The sequence below is a fragment of the Halyomorpha halys genome, unplaced genomic scaffold (assembly GCF_000696795.3).
Source record: "Halyomorpha halys isolate HHAL.00 unplaced genomic scaffold, Hhal_1.1 Scaffold897.1, whole genome shotgun sequence".
Classification (NCBI taxonomy): Eukaryota; Metazoa; Arthropoda; class Insecta; order Hemiptera; family Pentatomidae; genus Halyomorpha; species Halyomorpha halys.
In genome coordinates, this window is record NW_027114341.1 from 22,515 (window position 1) to 34,178 (window position 11,664).

General features: G+C 30.1%; 1 protein-coding gene and 1 non-coding gene across 2 annotated transcripts; one reads left to right on the forward strand and one right to left on the reverse strand.

The window, feature by feature from the left end:
* Positions 1 to 3,890: 3,890 nt before the first annotated feature.
* On the reverse strand, positions 3,891 to 3,962 carry TRNAC-GCA (transfer RNA cysteine (anticodon GCA)). Its single transcript has one exon. It is a non-coding gene; the product is annotated as a tRNA-Cys (tRNA).
* Positions 3,963 to 5,302: 1,340 nt separating this feature from the next.
* LOC106686906 (selenoprotein F) lies at positions 5,303 to 8,503 on the forward strand. The gene is made up of 5 exons (XM_014430506.3): positions 5,303 to 5,488; positions 5,583 to 5,707; positions 7,073 to 7,188; positions 7,963 to 8,072; positions 8,157 to 8,503. The coding sequence occupies exons 1-5, from the start codon at positions 5,447 to 5,449 to the stop codon at positions 8,262 to 8,264; spliced, it is 501 nt and encodes a 166-aa protein (XP_014285992.1). The 5' UTR covers positions 5,303 to 5,446; the 3' UTR covers positions 8,265 to 8,503.
* Positions 8,504 to 11,664: the final 3,161 nt, after the last annotated feature.

Consider the following 11,664-nt stretch of genomic DNA (forward strand, 5'->3'; position numbering starts at 1 on the left):
ATAATTTTAACTTTTAAGCTGTTGAACAGAAGGAGCTAAGCAATTTCGAAATAGAAAACTAACAAGCATTTCCCACCTTTAATCTTGCTTTTATTTCCTTGTCAATTTTGTTTTTTCTAATTACTGTAGAACCTAAATCCTAAACCTCTCTACCTGTTCAAATGTATTTCCCCCTATTTGAATATCACTGAAATTGCTTCTGTTTCTACTGTTGACTGTATATTTTGTTTTATCTGTATTTATTTCGAGACCTAGTTCCCCTTACTCATTGTTAGTTGTATTTAGTTTTATAGTTTCCTCATCCTCACCAAATAATATAAAATCATCTGCTTAATCAAACACAGGTATTTTCCCACCTAAAGTTGAACCCTTTTTGGTATATTTGACATGAATAATGTATTTTAGTGCTTTATTAAATAAGATAGCCGATAGAGAATCACCTTGTTTCAGACCCGTTCGACCCTCAAACTTCCTATAATAATGATTGTGAACTTCAATAATAAACTTAAGCATTTGTATAAAACTACAGTAGTAAATTGAAGCTTTCGTATAAACTTAAGTAATAAAGTATGACTTTTTTATTTTTAATTACATGGTAGGATCTTTAGAAATGTTGAGGTTTATTTAAAAATTTGTCTTAACTTGTATGCATTTTGCCTAAAACCTTTATATCTTTCCTTGTAAAGAATTTTTTTATGCTTGGATTAATTTTTTTTTTTTTTTTTAAGGCCAAGAAATTTATTGGAGCATTACAAAAGAAGGCAAGTTTTGAAAATAAAGATACGTTCAGTGTTGCAGAAATGAAAGACTTGATTAAATCACTTAACCTGCAGGTGCAGGACTTCTATCAGTTTATTTCAATTCTCAATGTTCAAGGTTTTATAATTAAAAGAGGTTCAGATAAATATAAGTTATTGTCTGTTTAGTAGTTGATTGAAGGTTAAAGAAAGTTATGGTTATTAAAGGTTGTGATAGATAGTATGTATATTTTTGTTGTGAAATAGATCTTTTTTTAATCAATATTTATTAATTTTGTACCAAATGTTAATTAAAGAGTTCCATTCACTTGAATGTAATGGTAGTTTTTATCTGTTGGCTGTTAGTAAAGGTAAATTAAATATGTTATAAAATAAAGGTTTACTTATTTTTTTAATTTATTGAAACATTTATTTAAACCATTCTTGAATTAGTGATAAACTATAAGTTATCGAAATAGGATGATTCCTTTGTTCTTTTGTTGCATAATTCTCAATCATGGAAAGTGCATCTAAGGTAAGTTATCTGATTTTGTTAGCCTATCATCTTTTACTTAAGAACTGTTTTCATGAATCAATAAATACCTCTATGTTCATTTCCATCTTTTTTTCTTGACCTTCTCTCTTTGACCACAGCACACTATGAGGTACTGTCAATGCATCAATAGATTCATAGTTTCCAGTCCTATGCCATTCTCTTCTTCCTTTTCCGCTCCAGATCTTAAGATATCAGGTTTAGCTAAAAGAAAGAATAGGACGGGAGGATCAGAGGTTATGGAGAATCAATCTTCAAATCATGTACGATCTAAAAAATTTGAAGGTATGTGTCCCTTAAATCCTTACAGGATGGTAACCATTGTGTGTTGTAAGTCCTCAAAATATTTCCCTTAGGCCCTCGAAGAATAGGAATCACACTATAGGATATGTGCCTACAGTTATGTGGAGAGAGAAAATGCCTTAGCATATTCACATACACTTGGGTATGTGCCTTGGATTCTTGAGGAAGGGTAGAGATTGCTCTTGGTTACACTCACTGGTGACTAGGAAGGAGGCATGATCTAAGACAGATTTGAGAACTAAAAACACTGTTTAAGTGTCAAAATAATGGTAGAATTATCTAATCCACTATTTTGTTACTTCATTGTATCCTTTGAAATAATGAATGCTTCTCAGATTGAATATTGGACACCTCTAGGCATGAAACAGTAGTGAAATCACTTTAGTTTAAGAAAGTCTCCCTTCAGAAGACGAGCCAGTTATTGGACAGCTTCAGTTATCAAAGAAAATGAAGTGAATATGAGTAATTTCTCGAAGCTATTGCTACCGATGTTGAGCTTTGATTTGTTTTTTTGATTGATTGATTTTTGGAACTGAATGAAATGTTCTGGATTTGGTTTTAAAAATTTTTTTATAGAAAACAAGTATATTTCTTGCCTCTTAAAATCTGTCAGTTAGATATTTTTTCATTACACAATTACCAAAGTCATCCATGGAATTGGTTTATGATATAATATTTCTTCATCTCCCATTTTAATTTCATGTTTTTAGCAGTCTATTGACTGAGATTTCAAAAGTTTTATATCTTTATAGAATTTATGACTATTTTATTGCAAGTCTTTACATTTAACAATAAATACATTATATTGTTGGAGTACTCAGCCAAATAATCGAAACTCGGGTCTCATGGCCTGTAGTTTCAGGGAATAGGAATTTAATTAAATCACCCACTATATTCTCTTTTGATTGCAAACCATAAGAGAACACCATTGTATCTTGTTTGCTACTGTTTTACTTTCATCTGTAAAATAGAAAGGTAATTTGTTTTTAAATGTTTAGTTATTTACAATTTGTTACCCAATTATGAAATTAGAATAAGGAATGTGATTTTCTTTAGCAATATTTGCACCTCATAGGTGAAGTATGTACTTAATCTCCATTTTTATTGCTCTAAATGTGTTATAATACATGTTTATTTTGTGGTTTTTACTTTATCTTGAGGTGTAGATTGATGACTTTCTTCTATACCCACTTTAAGGGGAGTTCCATACTTAGGAAAAAATACTAATGCTTTGTATATTATTATTTGAAGAGAAATATCTGTTTAACTTACTTTCGTGCAGTGTTAGGAAAATGTCACATGGTGTCTCTTATGTCTGTAGTACAAATATTTACACTCTTCAACAAAATCGAAAAATTCAACAAATTGGGTATTTTTATTTTGTATTTTCTTACTGGAATATTTATTGATCGTAATTGTTTTAATTAAGTGACACAGTCATGAATAGTTTTTACAAATTTACATCGCAAAATTGTTTATTGCAGCTACTGCTCAAACATATTTCAAGCAAAAGAAAATCACTGATCGATCAACATGAAACTACATGTGAGTCTATTGTTAATTTTCTTTTTGTTAGGCATGTAACTTTATCAGGGTTTGTTTTTAGATATTAAAAGATATTGTCTAACCCATGACACAATCCCTTAAAAGCAGTATGATTTAAATTTTCTTACCAAAACAAATTAAATAACTGTTAGAACATATATTTATAGCATGATTTGTATGAAGTTTATTTAGTTAAAAAAACTTCTTACAAACCCTCTCAGTTTTTGTATATCTTGTAAATTTTTTTATGCTTCAATCTAAAACTTTCATACTTTAAAAACTTTCTCATCATATTTCTCATTTATTTACAAATATATTTAGGTTTCTTCTTAATTTGTGTTTTATTTATTATTTTAATAACATCAATTAGTTACCCTTCTTAAATTCAATGATTATTGCTTTTCTTTTGTATTACTCATTGTAAGTATTTATTATTTGGAAATTTTAGTTAAGAAAGTGTGTCTTGTATTTTTAATTGGTAAGTTTATTTTCATTTAACAAAATAAAAAAACAAAATTAATTTTTGTTTAGTTATTGAATCTCGTCAACTATTTATTTCTTTATTCAGATCCTTCTATGTGCATAATAGATATTTTAGCTGTTTCATTACATATTTAAATATTTTTATTGCATATTATATGGCAAAATGTGAGCTTTTCTTAATAAAAATTCAGGCCATTGTTATTAGAATCACAATGAAACTTAAGCAATAACAAATTGTAACAAAATATTTATATTATAAAAAAACATACAGGGGGCACCCGGGTTTGAACCGGGGACCTCTCGATCTGCAGTCGAATGCTCTACCACTGAGCTATACCCCCGAGGTTGAGCAATGTTCGTCATTTACTCATAATTAGAGAAGTAGTTAATTATATAATTAGAAATTCATTGATCGGAATTTTTACTAAAAAATTCTTTTCCCAAGCAGTGGATTTGTTTTTCAATTTAAAATAAACGCACGTTTTCGGTTTCATTTAATAAACCAATAGAATCGAAGATTGATACTGAATTAGCAGTAAATAGAATAAAGTATGACATTCTTATATTTATATTTAAATAACTTCGGATTCAACACACCTATTCATTTAGCGATGGTTTAGTTCATACCGGAGCTAAAAAATTCAATACTTATGACTGTTTTAGTGCTTACGTCTGTTAGATTTTAATTATTTATTTTTCAACTCAGAGTTCGTCGAGGAAGGTGAGTTAAAAAGTAGAAGTACTAGAAAATAAATTAAAGAAAGTATGTAAAATAAATCAAAAATATGCAAAATTTACGCCAACAACCCAATTGAATTTAGTTACAATTTACAATAATTTGAAAGAGGAGGAAAATAGAAATCAGATGAATCAATGAAATGACAACACTTAATAATGGGAATTGCACGAGATATTAAATTTTTGTTTTGTAAAATTATAAACAAACATTTTCTGTAAGAATCAAGTAATAGAAGTTTTTATTTCGTCTTCTGAAATTTATTTTCATTGAATTGCTTTAACCAAGAGTGATTTATTAAATTTTTAATTTTATCGCATAAAAAAGTTGATCCTTTATTTTTGAAATATACATAAAGACTAGAGATATAAAATTATGCAGGAAGATCACTGATTGGCCATGGATAATAGATAAATGGATGTTGGTCCGGGTGGAGTAAAAAAAAAACATCCAATAGTAATTAGACCATTTAGGTGGTGTGAGCCAACGTTTCGCACCACTTTGCAGGGCTTCATCAGGGCCTGCTGACTGCAGGTACGAACAAAAATAAAATTTGTTCTTACCTACACTCAGTAAGCCCTGCATCGTTTTTTTACCGCTCCCAGACCATCGTTCTTTTATATAAAATTACACACACAAAAAAAAACAAACTTGTTACCATCTTTGTAAAGGATAAAATAGTTATCTATTTTACAAAGCTACCGTTTTGTGAATTCTTCTTCCTCGATCTTCAATCGAGAATTCAATTCAATTTGTGAATTCTTCTTCATCGATCAGTTTTGTGAATTTAACAGTCACAAGTAAGATCTTCAGCCAGTCAAACTTGAATAGTATGTTTAAATCGAATAAGTGTTTTCCATTAATTTAAAAATAAATAGTTTGCAATTTTTTTAGTAATCGATATATCGATCGCGTACATCAAAAGATAACCTGCGGAAGGTTTTGTGTTGTTCAAAACTCCTTGCCATGTAATGAGTGATTGGGTTATCAGCCGATAGTATTTATTTATCTGTGATAGGGTAATATTTCCGTGATTTAATTGGTAATGTACGTATTTTAGTGAAATTTTGGAAGGATCAGAATTTTAAAATGCATCGTTTAATTATTTTTTTAGCCTCTTTGATATTTGTTGTAAGTATTTTTATAAGATGTTTGGTGTTGATAAAATGAAATAAAAACGATCAAACAGTATATAGCAGAAATATTAAATACAATCTATTTTCAGGTGTTAATCAATGAATGTAATGGAAGTTTTACTGCTGAAGATTGTTGGGCCCTGGGCATGAATAAAGCCAGTCTTTTGTGTTCTACTTGTGACCAATTACCAAAATATGATCTAGAATTTATGAAGTAATTATTTTACAATAGCGTATTCTTATAAAGTTCTCTGATAGAGTCCATGTCTTAGATGTATTGTGTTTTAATAATTTATATTTTATAGGAGCAAAGTAGTCTAATGTTAAGAGTAAATTCACTAATTATGATTGAGGAGCATGTTTCAATCAATGCTCCTATGCTTAATAGGTTAATTTAGTCATATAATGAGTAAGTGTCTTAAGGCTTAGAAACAAACGAATGTAGAACATATTAGCCATTTTTTATTATCAAAACTTTTTTTTTTACATTTCACCAAATGAGATTCGTTTTGATATTTACATTTAGTTTGAAAAAATATTCTCTATCATATATTAGATTTATTTTGTTGTGAAAAGTATGATTATTTCTTCACTAAATTTATTATTTTTATCAAAAATATTTAAAAATTTATAAAATTTTGTGGAAAATTCTAGTACAGATGGAAACACCAAGGGAAAAACAGCGCCACATGTTTTTGAAAATAAAGTATTACCTAAAATTATGGAGAAGATGGTCAAGGTTGCGGTCAAAAGAGAAACAAAAATAGTTGCTATTTATTTATTTTAACTATTTATTTTCTGACGCTTCGTCCCACTTTATAGAGCTTCATCAGGGCTGTTCAAGTTGATAGCTTTAGTGACGCATAGAAAATTGGAAGCATACATCTGTCAAGGTCACAAAATCTATCTACTTGAACAGCCCTAAAGAAGCCCTAATAAGTAGGGCAATACGTTGGAAAATAAATAGTGGTTAACAATTTTTGTTTCTCTTTTGACTACTACTGTGACCATCTTCTCCATAATTTGTAATTATACGGTCAACTATTTATTTATATATATAATATTACTTAAAATATTCTGACCAAAAAAGGATGAGTTAACTGAATGATTTAGAAGGCTACATAATGCTGGATTAAGGGAACTACTCCCAGTAAATATAATTCAGACTATAGCAATGCGGCAAATAAGATAGGCATGTAAGGTTGTAGGGCTTATTAACAAATGGATCGCTAAAATGTTAATTATCAATGAAACAATGGATAAACATCCAAGGGGTAGATTGAACAGTAGGTGGGAGGATTGCGTCAAGACTGATCTGGTAGATTTCGGTTTGGATGGGTGTCACTGGACAGATGTATGTAGACGATGATTTGTGGTAATGGCATCCAACCTTCTGGTTCGCTGTGTGGATTATTATAAATATTTTTCTTTTATTGTAAAAGTAGAGTAGTTATGTGTTTTAATTTTGATTTTTGAAATGAAAATAATTACAGATTAGTTAGAACTATGTTTTTCTTATCAATATGCTCTCTTGATATTCAATAAGTAAACATCTTTATTTATTATTGTATATGTTCAGGGAGAACTGTCTGAATTGCTGTACACGGGAAGAAGGTTCATCTGCAATCAAAAGATATCCAAGAGCTAGTTTAGAAGTTTGTACTTGTAAATTTGGGGCTTATCCACAAATACAAGGTAATTTTCCATGACATGTAATTATATTATTTCTTATAAAAATAGTTGGTTGAGGGTGCTTCCATGAAAGAAAAAAAACAGTGTAAAAGGATTTCTTTACCACATCCTCCATCCAATTTCTTGAATACATTTATGGTCAATGATATTTTATAATAGTATCCCATTAATATTAATAGTAATATTCCTTTATAAAAGTAGGTTCCTTTATTATATACAAATTAGCAGGTTGTTATTACAATGAATAAAAGGCACAATAGAGAGGCTTCTCTTTAATTAACCAGTAGGAACTGTTTGATGTAAGAAGTTCTGTTAAGTGGGTGAAAACGTCATCTTACATTTGGTGTATCTGTCATGTTAAATGGTGCACACTCTATTATATGTATCATTTGACAATTTCTGATCCTCATCTAATTGAAATTAGAAGCAGTTGTTATTCATTGAAAAGATAGGAAAATTCATCTAAAAAAAAAAAAAAGATACACTGCAGCATTCTGGAAACAAAACGATCAAGACAAGATACGGATCCTCACTAGGTCTGTGAACACAACTGGAAAAGTAAAAAAAAAAAAAATAATCATTTGTAGAGATGAGTATAAAATATCTATCATCACAATCTGAGTCGAGATGTCATTTTGTAATTTTAAAATAATATAACAAGGAATGCTCTTTCATAGTATCTTTGAAAATCTAGCCACAGAGAATATGTTTACATTAAGCATTTTGATTTGTTGTTTATAAATATATGTAAAATTCTGATTATAATTTTTTTTTCAGCTTTTATTAAGAGTGATAAACCTCATAAATTTCCAAACCTAACAATTAGGTATGTAAGAGGACTTGACCCTATTATCAAGCTCATGGATGAGTCTGGTAATGTCCAAGAAGTATGTATGATTAGCTAATAATGACATGAATTAAAAAATATTATTTAACATCAGTTCATTCAACTATTCTTGTTTTTATTTTAGGTTTTAGCCATTGAACGTTGGGACACCGATACAGTTGAGGAGTTTTTGAAAACTCATCTCGAGATAGATTCTGATCGAGATTACCTCAGGACTAATAAGATTTATTGAAATAATTAATAAATTTTGTAAGATTTGGTGCCTTGATGGCCATATGTCTTCAATAACTATTAGGATACTGAGATAAATGAGGATTTTTCAAAATCCCTTTTGATCATTGGAGAGACAGACTCATTTTCATATTTTATACTTTCGTATTTAAAGAAACCTCGTTGCATGTCAGAGCCATTGCCTTGTTTTTCCTTCTGAGTCTTCCATCTAAAAGTTGATCTTTTTTTTATTATTCATTTAAATATGTTATCTAAGGTTTCAAATTTGTTTATTCTGTTAATGTCATTTTACCTGGTGTTAAGATATTTTATCATTTGTGCTTCTTATAATTCAAACCAAATCTTTGATAATGTTTAACTGAAAAATATCATTATCAAAATATTTGTATCAAATATAGTATTCTGGTGCTATTGTAATTATTCAAAATCATATTAATGATGTACAATTTAAAAATATATGGTAACAGTTCTAATTTATTTATTCTCCTTTTTATCATTTTGTTGTCAGAAATGTCATTGATTTTGCTAATAACCATTATCTATTAAATTTATGTGCTAACCAAACCACCGGTATGTAATACATCTTACTAAATGATTACATTATTCTCCCAACAAAGATTTTGTGAATCCTTTAATTCATATAAATTCCTTGCTATCTCTCTTATTTTCTCTTTCTTTTGTATTTGCCTGTCACATCCTATTATCTGTATGTGAACCTTGACTAGAGAGGTTAAAGATTTTATTTTTAGGCTCGTAGGCATTCTTTTATTTCATCTTGTTTAACTGAAATATCATTTAACACACCTTTGGAAAACCAATGATGCACTTGTAAACATCTATTCAATTGAGTTATATAACTATAAATAAAAAAAACAACAATTTAATTGTAATTTATACAAAAATATATATACATATTCTTTCAAAATACAGTAATCCCTTATGAACTGATGTAATAATCTATAATATTTAAATTAGAGCAATTCAGAAGATTATTATGGACTTTTGTTTTGCGCGAATTCTTGCTTGCATGTTGATTATTAGATAATCACTATAGGAATAACAACATAATTTGAAAGTATTTAATTATTAGAAAATTACTAAAGAAAAAATCAGTAAATTATGAGGTAAACCAAATTGTCGATGGGAGAATTGGGTTAGGAGTGATCTTCAGAACCCCAGCTGGCTTAACTAAAGGTAAGGGGAAGTATTGTGGTTGTAAAAACTTTGAATCTGAGTTTTAAAGGAAATGGATGTTTTAAAATTCCCTGAGACCAAATAATGGGGAATTGCAAGTTCTGAATGTATTTGCTTGGGATCCTTGGGGAAGGATTAAGATGGCTGGGAGGTATTCCTTCTCTATTAGACTGAAAAGTGTTGAGTATAGAGAAGAGACCCCCAGGAGAAATAGTGAAATTATCTGATACACTGGAATGTTTGTGTTCAGTAACTGTCTCCCTGGAAGTTGGTTGAATCATGAATCTGATAGATTTTGATAAATGAGTTTTGACTAGTGATGTCGCTGAATGTGAAGTCAAGTGAGAGTCACTGCATATAAGAGACTGCTTTTAAGTGTATCAGAAAAATATATTTTAGTCTTTATTCATTCAAAGAATACAATAATGAATATAACCATATATTATGTGGTTTTATTTATTTGTTTTTCCGTAAACTGATTTACTGCTGAATATATTATGTCTTTGGTTTGTTTTTACATTGCTATCTAATGATAAATTAGTTTAATTTGTATAATGGATCGAATGTGGGTAGCGGATCACTGTTAAGGGTCTGAGTGAGTGAATTAGGTAGAATTTTAAATTTGTCAATTAAATGGAATTGTTAAATAAAAAAAAAAATAAAAACTAATATCTCATTAGACCGCTGCTCCAGATTACCCATTAATTAACAACTTCGGTAGCTGAGGAACATAACCATTGTATACTACTAAGAGACCTTTTCCAACCTAAGAGTCCTTGCAGATAACTGCTTGAGGAAAGTCACTGTTATCAAAAGTCATTACAAATGAATGTGCTCATGAAACTCGGCCGAAATATGTTTTATAGCACAACATACAATGCCACATAAAATGGGATATCGGCTATTAAACTAGCCTTTGTTACTACCGCAACCACTACTATCTCATTTTCACAAATTGCATCCGTCGGAACAATACAAAGATGGATAGAACGCTGTTGCCGCGATACCATCTTTAATGCACTGCGATGGGAGGGGACAATTACCGAAAGTGCTTATTAACCGCTTCCTGTTCACTTAATATTGTATTCAAACCACATTTATGACTTTAAAAATTTACCTAAGAAAACTGATACAGTTGGTCTTGGCTTGTTTAGCGGGTGGGTTTTCGTAGACTTAGCAAAATCCGAATCCGGTTACAATTAACCTAATTAAGGACCAACATCACATCCATGGTAATTAAATGAACATGGATAATTAATAACTTATGATCCATCTGAAATATGTCTGAAACTATTGCTTGAAAGTTTTGTTTTTTACGATCGTTTCAAATTCCATGGTACATAGAATTCGACCCTAGACATTGCGAGCGATCGACAATCGACCAAAATTGGCCTCGCGATCGACTTTTGGGCCACCCCTGGTGTATAGATGTGGAGCCAAACCAAATTCTCTGCCTAATACTATTTATATCATTACAGGTATATTATGAAATTTAAAAAAATTGTTACATTTAACTTGGATTCGTATATCTTCGTATCAAATAAGTAAATTTTTGTAGCATTGAAGTACTTTTAAATAAGACTTCTAATATAATTAATTAATATACCGTCAACAGTTTGCGGTCGATGTGCTGGAAGTACCCTTACAACCATGCATAAAAATAATTACAATCAATACATGAAAATAAATGTTATTTTACAGTCAGTTTAAAATCTACACATTTCAAATAATTCTTAAAGACATCGTTGTCAATTGCTTTAACCCATCTTACTGCCAGAAATTGAACTTGTTGGTTACACTAGTTTTTAGCTATGGCCCAAAAGCTCAGATCCTTCTTTGACATCCTTTCAAAAGATGCGCAATTGTTGGGCAACATCTGGACTGTAAGAAGGGTGGGACAGAGAGGGAGATGCTGACATCCTGCAATCCTGATAATTTTTATTTAACTTAGCAAAAGACAGACGAAACAAAAGTAGAAGTGTTGTATTGGATCATGCACTTGGACAGTTTAGCTTTATGGAATGGCGGCATACCGTAATATTTAAAAACCCCTACTTTGGACGATAATGGTAGAATGATCGCAAATGGATCCAGACCCGCCATTCGGAGGATGATGCTGAATCATTCCTGTCTCTTGGTCTGGATCCATTTGCGATCACTCTACCATTATCGTTCAAAATAGGGTTTTTTAAATATTACAGTATGCT

What these genes read in the sequence shown, in the direction of transcription:
- LOC106686906 (XM_014430506.3), top strand. Translation starts at nt 5,447, where the DNA reads ATGCATCGTTTAATTATTTTTTTAGCCTCTTTGATATTTGTT. An exon ending in TAGCCTCTTTGATATTTGTT is followed by an intron (nt 5,489 to 5,582) that starts GTAAGTATTTTT and finishes ATCTATTTTCAG; the next exon opens with GTGTTAATCAATGAATGTAA. An exon ending in TATGATCTAGAATTTATGAA is followed by an intron (nt 5,708 to 7,072) that starts GTAATTATTTTA and finishes GTATATGTTCAG; the next exon opens with GGAGAACTGTCTGAATTGCT.